The sequence below is a fragment of the Harmonia axyridis genome, chromosome 3, assembly GCF_914767665.1.
Source record: "Harmonia axyridis chromosome 3, icHarAxyr1.1, whole genome shotgun sequence".
NCBI lineage: Eukaryota > Metazoa > Arthropoda > Insecta > Coleoptera > Coccinellidae > Harmonia > Harmonia axyridis.
Genome location: NC_059503.1, coordinates 7,184,880 through 7,201,649, shown reverse-complemented (window position 1 = coordinate 7,201,649; position 16,770 = coordinate 7,184,880). Strand labels below are relative to the sequence as shown.

Below are 16,770 nucleotides of genomic sequence, written 5' to 3'. Positions count from 1 at the left end.
CAAAGCAGTTTTAATGAATAATAAAAAACTATAGTAACATTACAAACTAAAAGCATTAGTGTGCTTGAAATCTTTTCCATTCCTCAGAGCATTGATTTGGAGGAAACACCCATCCCAAAGGCAAACTTGAACCTTCTGAAGGAGAGACTAAGAAAGTATCCCAACTTTTTCTGATAGCTATGAAAGTTTCCATGTCCCTTTCAGCAGCTGTCAGAGCCCAGTGAGAAGCATTTGCAGGATTAGCAATTACCTTATCTCCAAATATAGCCCTCTCCCAAAGAAAAAGTGTCTCTTTTTCTTTGCGTAATTCCTTATTCCTTAAATTTTCATTAGCTGTTTTCTCCAACATTGTTTTCAACATGTTTTCTTCTACATTATACATTTTAGAGGCATTCTCCCAAATTTTTAACATTTTTGCAGTTGTAGTAGCAAAAGCCTGTTTGTCTTCTAAAGAAGTCTTTTCTCCTCTTTGGGAATGTATGGTTTCCCTTATTTGACGTAATTTAACCAGAGCTCTGATCAGAGACAAATTTTTTTTAGCATCAGATTTCTTTTTATTAACATCTGAAAGATTACAGTCAATATCTTTGTTCATTAATTCCTCCATTTTAATCCTATTATCTTCTTCTTTCTGTACCTCTAACCATCTATCAATATGTTGATTAATATTACGGATTTCCTCCTTTTCTTGCTTTTTATCAGCCTGTTTTTGTATTCTTTTTTTCTTTTGGGTTGACCTTTTCCTCTTTCTATCCTTTACTACTTTTTGCAGCGATGCCAAATTTTCAGGATTGCACAAATTATTCATAATTATAGAATAATTTTCTTTCAACTGACCAATTTTTATGGTTTTTTTCTTCCAATCTGCTGAAGATAATTTTTGAACGTTGGTTCGTAAGTCATCACTAATTGCATTAAGTTTATCTAGAATGTCAAGACAGGTTTTCAGTGATGCTCGAGCGGAAGAAATATTGTGTTTAGACTTTTTCTTTGGAATTTCAGGTGTTGGATGGGTCTTACCAATTTTAGTCAGCCATGCACCAATCCATGGTTCAGAAGGGTTACTTATGTTAGTTTGCTCGGGTGGTATTCCATAGGTTACAGCATTAAAATTACTAGCACTAGGGAATGGATAATTAAACTGAAAGTTCATTGCTTCACTGGGAACCACGTTATGTGGGGTTAAAACATTAAAAGAATATGGATTAATTGAATTATTCATCTTGAGACACTTAAACAGTTCTATTATAACTAAATGAAGAGTTAACTAGTCAGATAATTGAAGTTTCGCCTCCTCTAATATTTGTTTAGCAGTTGCGAACTCTTCAGATTCTACCAAATCCTTCTCGTTATCAATTATATTTTTGAGATCTTCAAACGCTTTTGCTAATCTTCTTTGGCAATCTGGTATCATCATCAAAGATTCCTGCAGCACTTCTTCCTGTTTTTTGATGTGATAAGAATCGCCATTATCTGTTTTAAGCTTTTCAACTCGTTCTTTTTGAGTCGCAGCTTCTTTTTCGTAGGTTATTTTCTCCTTGGCTAATCGTTTCACTACACCTGTCTTTATTTTCAACTGCCTTATCCTTGGATCACTCATTTTATGGAAATATGTGTGAAATGCTTATAGAATATAAGTTGATTACTTTAGGTTTGAAGAACTTTCATTTCAAAATTTCAATTTAAGAATGAAATGTGAAAAAACATCTGCAAATTACTCTCTCTGATATTAGTCATTCGGGATCGGGAATTTCGTTGTCTATGCATTCAAATTCAACACAGAGTCTAATCTCCGATCCGGCCGGAGATAAGCTTATTTAAAAAATCTAAATCCATTGAGAACGAGATCGATTAAATTATTTTTGAATCAAACTAGGATTTTAATAGTATGGAATAAGCCTGAAAAAGTTTTTCATGGGGAAGAAAATTAGTTGCAATATCTATAGCTCATTGGTTTCAATGTCAGTTTGACGAGTGACATAAAGTCATTTTCAAACATAACCCTATTGATATGAATTAATTTTAATTAAAAATTTCAAAATTATCCGTAGAATTACAGAAACTTCAGCAAATGAATAGGTGGAAAATCTTAAATTAATTCAGAATGTTGTTTTTAACATTTATGACCTATGCTGCTATCTGTATCCAGATAATTTATGCTACTGTAGCTATAGGTATTAATTAATTAATAATTTGAATAATAATTGCAATTATTCAAATTTATTGTATTATATGGATTATATTTTAGCCTCCGGATTATATTATTTAGCAGAACTTGTGGAGGAATATTCTAGTATTGCTAAAAAATGTATTACTTGGATTAATATCGTAAGTTTTAAAATGCTGAACTAAACATAACATTCAATTCATTTCTTTTAGGGTGTAACAAGTTTATTTATTCTTTTATGGCTGCTAGAAGGCTTTCCTTCGCTAATGATTGTATGTGGGATACTTGCACAAATTTCCCATTTTGTGATTTTGAAAAATTTTCCGTATGTGAGTTTCTTACAACCAAGTTTCATCGTTGCAGTTTTATTCATTGTGATAAATCACCTGTTAGCTTTCCAGCATTTTGCTGATATGTATTATACATTTTCAGAGGTTAGATCACTTTTAATAATCCAACAATAATATTTTAATAATTAATTCACATTCTAGGTGCTAGCATATTTCACATTATGCTTATGGTTAGTGCCTTTTTCTTTATTTGTTTCATTATCAGCCAATGATAATGTCTTACCTATGACAAATGATAGAACAGGTGAGTTGCTTTTTGTTATAATATTTTAATAAAGAAAATTATTGAAATCTTTTTTTAGATGGTGACGTAGTAACAAATTATTTTTCAAAAAAAGGTAAAAGATATGGGCTGCTGTCATTTTTCAACTATGCCAAAGAATCTCTTCTTCCAATGAGAACAAAAAAAGGATTTTGAATAAATAACTATTTAAATGATGACTGAGACAATTTGTAAATAACCTAAATTGGTGGTAGATACTTGTACATATATAAAACTAGTTTAATTTTGAATTAGTTTTTATCAACACTAAAAAATTTGCTCACATACTCTTGGTAATGATATTAAATATTAATAAGATTCTTTCTTTAATTTAATTCCTATGTGTGGATGAATCTTTTCTTAGAATCAGAATAAAACACTTTTCTAAAAATTTATAAAAATTATATTCTCACAAATTCAATTCGTTTTGACTCTTGTGTTTTTCAATATCGGACAAATTATGAGGATGCAGTAAAATAACGCATAAAATCAATGGTGCCCTAAAGACATAAAAAAAACAATTGCAGATTAATTTCAGATTGCACAGAACTGAATCGATACATAATACTGACATACCAAATTTAAAAAAAAAAATTACAGTACATACATACATACAGATTGAATGAAAATCGATAAAAATGGTCATACTCCAACATACTAAAAATCACATCCAGCAATAAGAATTTTCAACTTTTCCTTTGAAATGCTCTAAAAATCGAAACTTACGTATAATCCATATCCATCAGAACAGGTCCGTACAATAAAAAGAATATTTTTTTCACAGAATGGTAATCTCTCTTACAGATTTGTTTTTTGAAATAGAATAATATTTTGGTTTTGAAGTATTCACTAAATTTGTACTTAAAATTAGGATTGAGCGGATTCACTTCCAGATAGGTCAATATAGACCTGAGAGCACAAATCACAGATACTTTGGTTTTACGGTTCACCATTGGAAATGTATATTTGTTCATAGCGTCATATAAGATGATAGTTACTATTTGGCATTGTTCCTCCATGAACATAGACTTATCGTCATAAGAGAGACTGTACGGTAAAGTCCACAATAACGGGTTCAATATTTTCGAAGTCATCTGTATGTATGGTATGTTTTCTGCGTAAGTATTGTGCTCGCTTCTTTCGAATACCTGAGGAAATTAAAAATAATTAAAATATGAAAGATACCTATTAGAAAAGTTTATACTTGCCTCTGACATATCATTTAGAGAATCCGGAGAATGTCTGAGGCACCAAGACATCAAAAAACTTATGGATAACGCTTTAGGCAAAATCTTACAGCAATGTTTCATGAAGTCATATCGCGCTTTATCAGGACAGCATTTCCATCCAGTTTTAGAACTGAAACAAAAAAGTTTGAATGTAATTTTGAATTGAAGGTTCAAACCTATCGAAAATAAATTATAATTTACTTACTGTTCGTCTAAATAGACAATATTCTCTTCATCCGTCAATGCACTGATCTCATTCCTTATCCTCAAAGATTCATCTTCTAATAATGTAAGGATTGTATTCAGGATACTTACAAATTGTGTAGCTTGGAACAAAAATGTATATTTATATAATTATTTGTTTGTCAAGTTGATAAGAGGTTTACCAGAAGGAATGATACGATTCAAAATGGTAATAATGGCAACACTGTGCATTACTTTTTTCATCAAAATCAGTGCTCATTTGTCTACAATACGATGAATAGTTTATTATCTGAATGTCGTCCATGAATTATTCTCAAATTTCTCTCAGTATTCACAAACAGGCACCGATTTTGATACAACAATTTCTAAACGCTTTTGAAGCGAGTATCTTTCCATGATTGAATGGCAAAACCTACTGAACACAAAAAATAACACATAGAGTTACCATTATAACCATTTTAAATTGTTAGAAAACTAGGGATATTTTTTATTCTGTCAAATAGCCTATTTATCAAGCCCATATTACACTAGCCATTTTTTGCGTCTATTTCTGAATCTGAAGACCCATGCATAAAATGAGCATGCCTTCAGACATATTTTTGAAATTCAACTCTTCTCACTGATATATCAATATGCAGATCGAGCACAACAATTTTGATATATTTGACGTGACATAACTCAAATTTTGGACGATGTCTACAACTGTTACAAGTAATGCTTTTGGTAATTTCTCTTCATATTTTGTTGTTGGTATAATTGTATTAATACAGAAAATAAAATATTAATCTCTTAAATATTTATGAAAAAAAACATAAACATAACCTCGAAAATAACTTCAAGGTTATGTCAAAAAGCATGGTGCCAGAGATCTGTGAGAAATCAGTCCTGAAATAGGCCTCAAAATAAGTACTACTAGTGTAACATGTGGTTTAGAGTTTATGAGAGAGTTAATAGAAATTTGATGACTTACTTTTAAAATTCCTTGGTCCGTAAATATACATGTACTTGCATTTAACCAGAAACTGGACAACAGACAACCTCCTGTAGATAGCAGCTTCAGGTGATGCACTCCTCCTCAACAACCGTATCAAACGTCTATAATCTAAATTTTTCAACTTGTCTGTTTTCACAGTTGTAAGTAAAACACCTACACACGATATAACAGCACTCATAACTTCTTCCCTATCACAGCTACAGAAATTGATCAACATGTCCATGGTTTTTTGTCTATCACCTCCGTTGAGGGCCTCTAAGAGGCAAGGATAATAAGGCAAAAGGAGAAGGATTAAAATGAAGCATTCGTCCACCTTGGCGGTCAACTGCATTCGCTTCAGTTCTCTTCTCAAGAAGTTTATCATGAATTTGTGTATGTTGGTGAGAAATTCGCTCTTGGTGGCGGTGCTGAAGTTCGCTATGACATTCTTGATAGAGTCCATCGGTGCCAACTCATCGAAAATGTAAAGAGGTGGTTCGGGTAGACCACACTCATTGTAACTTATGTTGAGGCAGAGCACAAAGTGAAGGCAGTAGTTTTTCATAATCATGCCGTCATTAACCTCCAGATAGTTCTCGAAATCGAAATTAATAGCTTGAAATGTGGTGTCCACATGTTCAAGCCTTACTAGCAATATCGTGATAGTGAGGTTAACCATGGCAGATTCGAAATTTGACCTGCCCGTTAAGTTCAGATGCTGTTCCTCCATCAGCCTAGATATTGACGTTAAGATTTTGCGAAGCGTGTCCAGGTCGATTCTTTCTTCGTACCTCAGAACACTAAAAACAAAATAATTCTATAGATAGGTCAAATTATTTTCATTAAAGATAATGCAGTAGGACAACACCGTTCAATTTCAATCTAAACGTTCATCAGCAGCCTCTAGGACGAAGTGACGATATTAACCAGAATTTCCAGGTGTAAACTAAGCCTTTTTCGAATTTATTTTAGCGCCTACTTCACTAGGCAATTTTGACTCTTGTTTCAGGGATAATTACATAGTTGCAAACTTTGCAATTAATTTTGAGATTATGTTCATGTTTCGTTCATAACTATTTGATAGTATAAAAACAAGTGATTTTACAAAAAGCTGTAATACACGGTTAGAGACAGTGTTCTTCCTAATTTGAGTTATGCCACATCAAACAGATGAAAAATGGTGTTGGTCAACCTGCGTTTTGACATTTCAGGCTGTGCCCAATGAGATGCAGGGTTAAGCATCTAACGATTCAAAGTAATTTTTATAATGAAATACTATTTTAAAAACACTTCAAAATGATGTGAAAAGGGAAAAAGAAAACCTTCAGAAACAAACTATGTTCGGTAAAATGCTAACAAATCAATAGAAACTGTTCCATCAAACGATTGAGCTTATACAGACGCAAAAAATTTGGGTGTTGTCGCAAAACTTCCGTTGTCCTACTATATTATCATTGAATAAATATAATAGCCTAGATTTTCTTTTTCTACTTACTTTCCAAAAAGAAACGTTAAAACCTCCATGTACAAAGAAACACAATAATGACTGAATTTAGTACCAGCAGTCTCCAAAATATATATACTATCCGCAACTATTTTACCCACGTGAACATCACAACGATCACCTAAAAATTGTAGGATGTGCCAAGCCTGAAAAAAAATTATATAATATATGAAAGGCGGAACAGTTAAATCCAGATTCTCACCTCAAGAAGGAGCGCCAGGCACTCGTTATTACCAACATTTTTTTGAGAAATGATCTCAAAATTCCTCCTTACAATTTGATGGAGTTCCTTCGGTTTTACAATGGATATCGAGGCCATAACTGCTAATTTTCTAGTTTCGTTATCAGGACTGGCCATGCATTTTCTGATATAGATTTTAGCTTCTTCAAGCTGAAAATCATGGGAAAAAAGACGTAGTGAACTGACATAACTTTATTTTCTGTTTCTGACTTACCATAGGATCCTCGAGTTCTGTATAGCCAGGATACAATCTTGAGAAGAATATCAGGATTGGATGCAATACTAGACTGCTCTTATTCTCACATTCCGCTTTCAAAGTGTCTATCAAATACGCATAAAGCATTGGATATCTCGAACTGAATACCTTTGTGGTCATTTTGTTTTTGGTGGTCACCACTTCAAAATCTTGTGTTCTTTGAACCCCAAACAATCGAGTTATGAGAGCAGAGAATAGCAATGTTGCAGAATTCCTCACCTTAAAAAAAAAATCTTTTATAATATGAAAGTGGTGAAGCTTTGAGGATCATTATATGAAGCATTCTCTTAGGATTTCTGAGGACAACTGTGTTAATACAATAGACTAGTTTAGTGATGTTGATAATACTATATTTGACACGATAGAATTAAAATATAGAGCAAAACTGATAAATCAGTGAAAAAAATTTGAAAATCCATCAATAAATGACTGAGAAATAGATTATTTAAATTTACGTATTTTAGCGCGGAACGTCTTTGGTCTGTGACGTCACGGCACTTGCCTGTGATCGCTACACCATAAATTACGTTTAAATACTTAGCCGCGCCAAGGCTCTCGCGCCGTTTGTAGTTGTACAGTGTAGTTTTAACTCGAGTTTTGTTTTTATGTCACCATAATGGAAGAAGGCTTCGTGAAAAGACAAAGTGACAATTTGCCTAAAATAGATATATTCGCAGTGATGGAGTTTTTTTCTTCAAATCCATCTTATGTCAGTGCTGAAATAAAAGGAGTTAAACTTTTCAAGTGAGTATCTACTTTTGAGTTTGCTTCATCATGGTTCAACTTATAACGATGATTTATTTAAAAAACCTTTCATAAACAGTTTGTAGTTGAGTACTGGTTGTTGAAGTCTATCAATGGCAAAACATATTTATGTGAGTAAAAAGTAAAAAGAGAAAAAAGTAATTTATATGTATGTATATAGTAAGTTATTTCAGCCATCGTGTAACGAACAAAACACGACACGAACGGCACAAGTGATTGTACACCAATAAATTCGTAAGCACTCTGCGAATACCAGTCGTCTAGTGTGTGACGTCACGCCACTTACACGTACTATGAAATTATTCTTCCAAGCGCAACTTCAAAGTTCCCTAACTTTTTCATTTCTAGAGATATTTCAATGATTCTTCCACATTTTTGTTTCATTTTACTCAAATTTTTAGAATTAATCCTTAACAAAAAAATGAAAACTAATCCATTGTATAAAAGTTATGCAGGGTAAGTCTTGAAGTTGTACATTAAATGTAGGCATAGAGTTTTGAAACCCTTCAATACTCAATGCTTGAAAGTAGGTAAAGCTATGTTGCCACACGCCTTTTTTTTGTGTAACCAAAGTCATAGATAATTTACTCCTTACAAGGGACAAACAAAATAATATTTTTTCGACGATTGCTACAAAACTAAGCATTCTTCATTGGAATTTGATCACAATATCTTAGCTTTCTATCATTTGCTCCCAACTGGCATTGTCCTTCTATGTAATCTTTATACAAATTGGATTTAGGTTAGGTTGAAAACAAATTAACTTACACCCCATTCTGCACACTGCATTCCCTTCAAGGCAAGTTCAGCCGCTCTTTCGATGTAGGGAGGCACATAATCACTAAGTTTTGAATGCCTAAACAAGAATCTCAGAATATTGAAGGAGTGAGTCCTATATTCCATTCGATCTTCCTCTAGGTTACCAGCAGCCGCCATCAGTTCTTGCATAGTTAGTCGCACAGATGCTTTATCAAGCGTAGGGTCTGTTGTCAATATGGCCTACAAGATTGAGGTTATAAAGTTTACAATCCCAGTTCATACATACATACATACCAATGTGAGAAACGGCATTCCAGCACTTCTTCTAGTCGAACATAACCTATTGTCTACTTTAACGCCTGTAACTAGATCTAAGCCTCTTCTAAGCCATTGCATTGGTAATTTACTTAGTTCTTTGTTCGGATAACTAAAACAAAATATGAATAGAAAATCATATGTCACTTTATTGTGAAAAGTGTGAAAAAAATTGATGCTCTTGGATATAAATTTTATAAAATTAAAAACAATTATATCCCCATAAAAAAGACTTACATCCAATATTCTTCACAGATGATACAAAAACCAAGGTATGCTTGCTCAAATACTCCCCGATGTTTTGCTTGAACGAAAATGTCCATAAAATGCTCTCCAATTTCAACATAACGTTCAACACTCAAAAAATTATCTTCGATGCTACGATCTTGTTGAACAAATTCAGCAAATAGCAACGTTATCTCCTTAACTGTACGCCAAGCATACACCAATATCTTCTGAGATCTGACAGTGTCATCTCTAATGTTAATTTCCGTTTCTTCATTGTCTGGTAAGTAACCTTCCGGAGCTGGATTGCTTACGATCGGTAGGACTACCCTGAAAATTTTTTGACAAATCGAAAATATCATGCGGTAAGTTGTTCCACAGCTCTCATTCCATAACCTGAAAGATGAATGAAACTTCAGTGAATCTGACACATTGACTTAGGTAATTTGAGATTGAGAATTCAGGTTTACAAACTCACTCTTTGGGTCTGAACCTGATCAGATATCTCAGGCAGGTAAGTAGGCCGTAACAGGGAGAGTTTAAAGTACACTCATCGAAATCTGATTTGATGTAGGAATCGCTCTTGGTCAACAATTCAGCTGTTAGAGTCTGTATCATTCTCAAGATGGGATCGTTATTAGTGGTTTTATCTTCTACCAATTTCCCCTCATCATCTGGTATTAAAGGAGAGTTACAACAAAGTTGAAACATATAGGCTGCTGAAAGAGATTTACTAGGTTTTACATCACTAGCAAAAGATAACGCTATCCTCATGAAACTGGTATATGTATCTCCATCCTGAAATGAACGATTTTAATTCTAATTATAATAAATTTGGAATGGTTGGAAGTAATTCGAAAGGTACCCATCAAAATAATCTCTCAATTAGCTTCGAATGATAAAAAAAACTAACAATGGAGATTCGATAGACAAAAAATATAAATGAAGTATAAATTAATTAATCTTCTATTATCATTAAATATTCATTGTGAAGATTAAATTAAATAATTACATTCTGACTGTAGCGATCTATTTGAGATTAGAATTCATTTTATTATGGAATATCGTTAAAATTTCACATTTTAAACATACCATATCAACCTGTTATTTAGAAACAATATTTTAAATACCTATAAATGAAAAATAAATGTGGGCATTTAAAGTTCGAAGCATTTTGTTGCCATTGTGCGATATGGCAACATAGACTACAGATTAAATGAATAGAAAAGGAAATCAAATATGTTTTGTGATTAGGTAAACAGAGACAGCTATAATTTGATCTGGTTAGAAAAGAGGTCAATAACCAAAGAAAAGAAAAAAAAGCACAGTTGCAGAAGCATGTTTTTCAAACTGTCAAATAGCCTATTGAAACTGATTTTCAGGCAGAATTTTACTGCCCTGTTTACCAAATATCAATCTAATATGTTTAACTCACTTGAAGCATAAACTTGTCCGATCCCATCTTGGTTAATATACCAAGAGCCATCTTCTTATTCACTTCATAATTATCGAACAAAATTCTTTGCAAGTTCTCTATATCGTCTCCTTTGAAATAACTGCACCATTCTTCTTTTTCAACGTTGGGTTGAATGAACACCAACAATTCCAAAGCTGCGTTTCTCCTATAGAAATTACTATCTGGACATATATTGTCTATACACATACCAATGAAGTTTTTCAAGAATGATTTATAGCATTTATTCAGTTTAGTGAAATTGGACATCCAAGATTCACTAGTCGGAATATCTGTTTGAGACATCCGTTTTTTCAAGCATTCTACCTGCCTTCTTATTACTTCGATACTGGCAAAGTATCTGGTAAAAGCCTTTTTATATAGGGCTACTATCTCTTTTCTCATGTGGGGCACTTGATTACAGCCATTCAGTAGGAAATAATCAGATAGGTAGGTGAATTCCCATTCTGTGAAATATTCAGTGGTTTTCTGACACTCAACAACCACCTTCAAAGCTGCAATACGAATCTGAAAAATAGTTCACTAAGAATTTGGAAAATATAACTATAGAATTTTATGGAATTAAGTTCCTTAACGCGCAACATTAGTTAACTTGCAAAAATCTTCATGTAAGGAAAAACAATTATTGGTTATAGTATTGAAGAATGTTTAGTTGGCAGAACTTTTTTCTGTTTGATAAATTTGACAGATAATATATTCCCTGACAGGAAAGTTCCGAGTACCAACAGTATAAATGAAATATAACCATGAAATCTATGTGAAACTGACATATTGCAGTACGATTTTATTCAACAAGGTATGGCAAGATGAACGGATTTGCCACAGAATTAGAGGGTATGTTATTGGATGTTTTGTTATCAAAACCGTGCGAACTGTTGCTATTTTCTGAAATATGTTATAATAATAGACATACATACCATGTCATCACGTTGAACAGCAAATAACTTCAATTTCGACTTCTCTACCAAACCCCACCAATAAATGGAGGTGTCGTATTTCCCTAGTCTAATCGGTATCCTTGTATTCCTTGCGTGACACAAGCACTTGAGCAACACCGCCCATTCCCTAGGTGTTCCCATAAATTTATTTGGAAATCTGTAACATTATTCGTTTTATTGGGTTTTTGATCTTTCTGACTGATATTTTCAGTAATCGATATGAGGTTCTTGAAAGCTTCCAATTATTTTACCTAGTCCACAGAGAACTTGAATTATTTGATAAAAGGTTAACTCAATAACCTTTTATCAAGTAATTCGAAAAGTTGGCCAAAATTATACTTACAGGTCTCGCAAAATATCTTGATTCAATTGAAATGCTTTACACAGTATCCTATGATAGATATGAGTTACACTGAAGTCGACAGTTCTCAGTTGGGCCAGAGCTGGTCTCACCCAAATCGATAACCATTCTTCTAACATTATCTCGGTGAAATGCTCCGACATCAATAATTCATAAGCATTGGAAGCCTAAAATGGAACAAAATATATTGATTGCCCGGTTTTTTTATTAGGCCGTTTGAATTTTTAATATCTACTCACATTCATAAAGCAAGAATGGTCGGAAAGAAGGTTCAACAATTGGTCTTGAAGGTATGGAATACGTTGGAGTAAGAAAGAACATTTCATATTTGAACATATGTACATTAATGTTACAAAGTCTATTTTTCTCTTTCCTTCTCTCAGATTTATAGAGCTGATGAGGCAATTAATGAATTTGTCAATACCTGAAAAAAGTCATATATTGTAATTTATACAAGTTTAATCTTTTTTTAGAAACAGCTAGCAAAAAATATTGAGTAAAAATTCAATGGGAAATCATAGGAATATGCTAAAAACAATGAATCAAAGAAACTAATTTTTGATTATTGTTTTTACTGTTGCTATTTACCATCACTTCTTTTAGAATCCTTCACCTACCTGTTTTGTAATGATTGCAAGAAGTTTTCACAATATTAGATAAAAAAAGTGAACTGTTTTTTTGTACTGGATCCAATGGAAAATCACAATAAGAGTTTACATAAGCAAAAGCTTTATCGAAAATGCTATCGAAAATAGGAATTGGAGCTCTATTGATAGTTTCCGACATAAGTAGCAAATTTCTGGTGATTTCAACAATTTCACCATTGTCCGACAAAGGTCTGAAAAAATATTAAATTTAAATTTTGTCTCTACTTTATTCATAATTAATTCTAGGGTTTTTAAAAGTAAGCTAACCTGTTAGTACATTCAAGCATCTCTTCAAAGATACTTTGGTAAACACATTTATTGTTGGGAAGCATCAGTATAAATTGTTCTCTGAAAGGAACACAATTATATAATGCTGAGAATAATACAACTTTAGCACTTGTACTATCCAACAAACTTGCGAATTTAAAATTTTTTCCACATATCCAACTCTCTTTTTCTTCTGGATCATTTGTTACCTCTAAGAGGGGATTACCTTTGAATTTCTAAAAAACAATCAGTTCAGTTCATGACAATATATTTCTCCTTTGAACTTACAAAGTTGACCAATTCCTCCTCTGGTAATTTTTTCAGACAATGAAGAAAAATCAGGGCACATTTACTTTTCATATCTAAAGCAATTTTTTCATAGCTTAAAATTCTATAGCTGTAATCCATGAACGCCAATATGTAGCTCTCCAAACTACACTCTGGCATTTTAACAAAAATCCAAAGTATGTGTTTCATAGTTTGGTGAGATAAAGATAGGAGATCATCATTCTTGAAATTATAAGCTTTTCCAAAATCAATTCTATAAAAAAGTCATTAATATGAATTTAGATTAATTTCAAAAGGACCTACTGCAACTGTTGTATCAAAGTATCCAAAACAGCATCATATAGTGGTAGCATAGCCTCGACAATTAATAACAATCTATCTTCATCTTTATCTTTAATCATTTGATAAAAAGTGTTCACCACTGGAAGAATGTAAAGGATGTTTTTAGTTGATAAAATTGCCTGTTCTGTTTCATAATTTTCCAAAATTTCTCTGATAGCGTCATTTACTATTTCGAAGAAAAGGGAGAAATCTGATCTAGACTTTGTAACTTTGTTTAGAAAATCATTCTTCAAGGCTCGATTAGCATTACATCGTGCAATATAACATAGAAATAAGGTACGAGCATCTTCTTTTCTCAATAAATTTGTGGTATCCTGAATGTAATTGTGGAGCTGAAAAATTGTTGTCGATTAATGATAAATTTTTTTAAGAGGTTATAAGAATCAAACCTTTTTCAAGTTTTGATCAGTCGGTTTTTCATAAAGTTCCTGAGATAAACCGTAAACTTCTGTATGAACATAGGGACAATCTAGCCAATGTTTTTTACTAGGTTCAACCATGTTGTAAAATTAAAAAAACATAAATTTTAAATAATATATAACCTTAAAAATGTAAAAACTGAGGACATTTATGAAATTAATTAACTCATTGTCACTGAATGTGAGCCTCAATTATATTTTTGCATTAGAATAAACGTTGAGTTCGGATTTTTTATAATCTCACCACCAATTCAAACTTATACAATTTTTTTTATAATCAAGCGTGTTCCAATTAGCCGAAAACTTCAAAATGATAGAATTCAAATGTATACTGACAGGAGGTTCAAAGAAAATAAATTATACTTGTTTTTCCAATAAGGCAAAAATAAATCAAAAAAGAATTCATTTTTGAAAAATTGATTTTGGAGTAAAAATTCTCATAACTAGTAAAAAATAAATACTCTTGAAAATCTTTCATATTTTCCGGAGGAACAACAAATCAATTTCCTAAATTAATTAATGTTTATAACTATTTTGACAAATAACTTCAGTATTTGTGTAATCGATTTACATCTACCCAAATTTGATTTTAATAATCAGATAGAAAAATTCAAATAACGTTTTTTTTTCCGTTTGGGCTTCACCGATATTCATTCTCTTCTGTGGTATCACAAACTGTTAAATTAATGTCAAATTTTAACATGTGAAAATTTTTATTTGATTCAAGTTTTTGCTAAGGTGAATATTATTATTATCCATTTAGAAGTACTGAATCGATATTTGAATTGGTATTATTTTCGCAGAAATGGTGGATAATGAACAGAACCAAGATATCAATGATATTTTCGATGATATTTTTTTTGCTGAAGAAAAAATTGTAGAGAAAAGTTTCGAGGAAGGCTATAAAATAGGAATAGAACAAGAAAATGTTGAAGCCTATCACTTGGGCTATCATCGTGGAGCAGAAATAGGTGCAGAATTAGGGTATTATTCTAGTTTTATAGAATATTATCAAAATTTCTCCAAAGAGAAGGGAATTGATGTAACAGATAGAGTATTGAAAACTATTATCACTATTCAAGAATTAATAGGAAAATTCCCTGAAGACAATGATGAAAATACTGATCTGAAGGAATCTTTGAATAATATCAGAGTAAAATTCAAGTTATTATGCTCATTATTGAAAGTTAATGGAAATTTTTCAGAAGGAGAAAGCTTAGCATTCTGAAAATGAACTCTATCCAACTAGTACAATACCATGTTGAAAAAATTCTGTTGCATTTAGAGCCATTACTTCCTCTGGCCAATTGCCACATGGTAGATTTTTTCACAAATAATATATTTAAGACTTGCATAAGTCCTGAAATTAGAAGTGAAATTAATTCAATGTCTCACACCCAAGTAATCCAAAATATATTTGCTAAAAACTTCACAAATCTTCCACTTCTGGGTGAATATTTTGAATCTTGTAAAGCATGTTCCCTGCTTGAAAATGGTGATGTTTGTTTAACACTTGAAAAATTCTATGATAAATTAGAATCTTTTGGATGTAAAGATATCAATGGACTAAAACTGAATATTTTCATGTCGCAGAAGAAGTCGCACGAAGTTGAAATATTGAGTTCAATTGTTGCTTCTTTGAAAGAAATTGGAGGAGCTAGTCATATCATAGATGTTGGGGATGGTAAAGGTTATTTAAGTTCCATGCTAGCCTTACATCATAAAATACCTGTATTGGGAATAGATGCCTCTCCAAACAACTCAAAAGCTGCAGTAGAAAGAGTCCAGAAATTAGAAAAAATATGGCATAGTGTCTATGATAATCCCAAGAAGTCTGTTCCTAAAAAAAATGACCAAAATTGTACACCTAGTGATCACCTGTACAAACAAGTAACAAAGTATGTTGAGCCAGATAAAAACTTTGTCAAAAATGCTGCAGATGTTTTTGAAGAAGAAATACAGGGAGTAAGTTTGGTAGGACTGCATACTTGTGGGAATTTGGCACCTACTTGTTTGAGGATTTTTAATGAGGATCCTTCAATCAAGACTTTATCAAATGTTGGTTGTTGTTATCATTTAATGAATGAGAAATTTGAATCTGATTGCGGAGAACATTTGTCTGGTTTCCCCATGAGTGATTACTTGAACAAGAAGAAATTTACTATAGGTAGAAATGCAAGAATGGTGGCCTCACAATCTGTAAATAGAATTTTCAGTAATAAAGAACTACCAGATATGTCAATATTTTATCGAGCTCTACTACAACTAGTTTTAGAGACAAAATGCAAAGAGTTACCTACTAGAACAGTCGGTAAAACCAGAAAAAAATTCAACACGAACTTCGTAGAATATACATATATGGCTTTGAAAAAATTAGAAGTGAATGCTGATGATTTGAATATATCTGATGATTATTTGAAGAATTTATATAATGAATATGAAGCCAGATTATCAGAATTGAATATATTTTATTTGATTAGATGTATGACATCTCCTGTTACTGAAAGCTTGATAATCTTGGATAGGTTGTTGTTTCTTCTAGAACAGGGGTATGATAATTCATTTTTGGTGCAGTTATTTGATCCAGTAGTTTCCCCTAGGTGTTTTGGAGTTATATCGTTAAAGATTTAATTTTTTTATGTAAATATATTTATTTTGAACTGGTGTTGGTTTATTCTTTATTTTATGCATGCTTGTTCCAAAGGAACAGTGGGTCATCATTTCTCCTAAATATTCGCCATAACTTTTGAACGGAATATATTATAGACCAAATTAATTATTTTT

The 16,770-nt window shown here is 32.1% G+C and overlaps 6 protein-coding genes across 6 annotated transcripts; 3 read left to right on the top strand and 3 right to left on the bottom strand.

Moving 5' to 3' along the window:
• Positions 1-55: 55 nt before the first annotated feature.
• LOC123676058 (programmed cell death protein 7-like) lies at positions 56-1,222 on the bottom strand. Its single transcript, XM_045611724.1, has one exon. The coding sequence runs from the start codon at positions 1,220-1,222 to the stop codon at positions 56-58; it is 1,167 nt and encodes a 388-aa protein (XP_045467680.1).
• On the bottom strand, positions 427-1,600 carry LOC123676062 (tubulin-specific chaperone A). Its single transcript, XM_045611729.1, has one exon. It carries the CDS (start codon positions 1,598-1,600, stop codon positions 1,268-1,270), a length of 333 nt encoding a protein of 110 aa, XP_045467685.1. The 3' UTR covers positions 427-1,267.
• Positions 1,601-1,973: 373 nt separating this feature from the next.
• Positions 1,974-3,099, top strand: LOC123676060 (protein TEX261). The gene is made up of 5 exons (XM_045611726.1): positions 1,974-2,174; positions 2,249-2,328; positions 2,380-2,601; positions 2,659-2,761; positions 2,820-3,099. The coding sequence occupies exons 1-5, from the start codon at positions 2,105-2,107 to the stop codon at positions 2,933-2,935; spliced, it is 591 nt and encodes a 196-aa protein (XP_045467682.1). The 5' UTR covers positions 1,974-2,104; the 3' UTR covers positions 2,936-3,099.
• A 65-nt stretch (positions 3,100-3,164) lies between these two features.
• On the bottom strand, positions 3,165-14,303 carry LOC123676047 (thyroid adenoma-associated protein homolog). Its single transcript, XM_045611702.1, has 20 exons — positions 13,957-14,303; positions 13,529-13,899; positions 13,226-13,478; positions 12,938-13,173; positions 12,641-12,861; positions 12,263-12,447; positions 12,006-12,190; positions 11,642-11,819; positions 10,686-11,231; positions 9,729-10,048; positions 9,263-9,646; positions 9,005-9,137; positions 8,720-8,950; positions 7,145-7,405; positions 6,892-7,080; positions 6,681-6,835; positions 5,183-5,985; positions 4,214-4,334; positions 3,988-4,138; positions 3,165-3,927 (listed from the first exon to the last, which is right to left on the bottom strand). Exons 1-20 carry the CDS (start codon positions 14,065-14,067, stop codon positions 3,502-3,504), a joined length of 5,460 nt encoding a protein of 1,819 aa, XP_045467658.1. The 5' UTR covers positions 14,068-14,303; the 3' UTR covers positions 3,165-3,501.
• A 488-nt stretch (positions 14,304-14,791) lies between these two features.
• Positions 14,792-15,214, top strand: LOC123676045 (protein LTO1 homolog). The gene has a single exon (XM_045611700.1). The coding sequence runs from the start codon at positions 14,792-14,794 to the stop codon at positions 15,212-15,214; it is 423 nt and encodes a 140-aa protein (XP_045467656.1).
• Positions 15,215-15,216: 2 nt separating this feature from the next.
• LOC123676043 (probable methyltransferase-like protein 25) lies at positions 15,217-16,650 on the top strand. Its single transcript, XM_045611698.1, has one exon. It carries the CDS (start codon positions 15,217-15,219, stop codon positions 16,615-16,617), a length of 1,401 nt encoding a protein of 466 aa, XP_045467654.1. The 3' UTR covers positions 16,618-16,650.
• Positions 16,651-16,770: the final 120 nt, after the last annotated feature.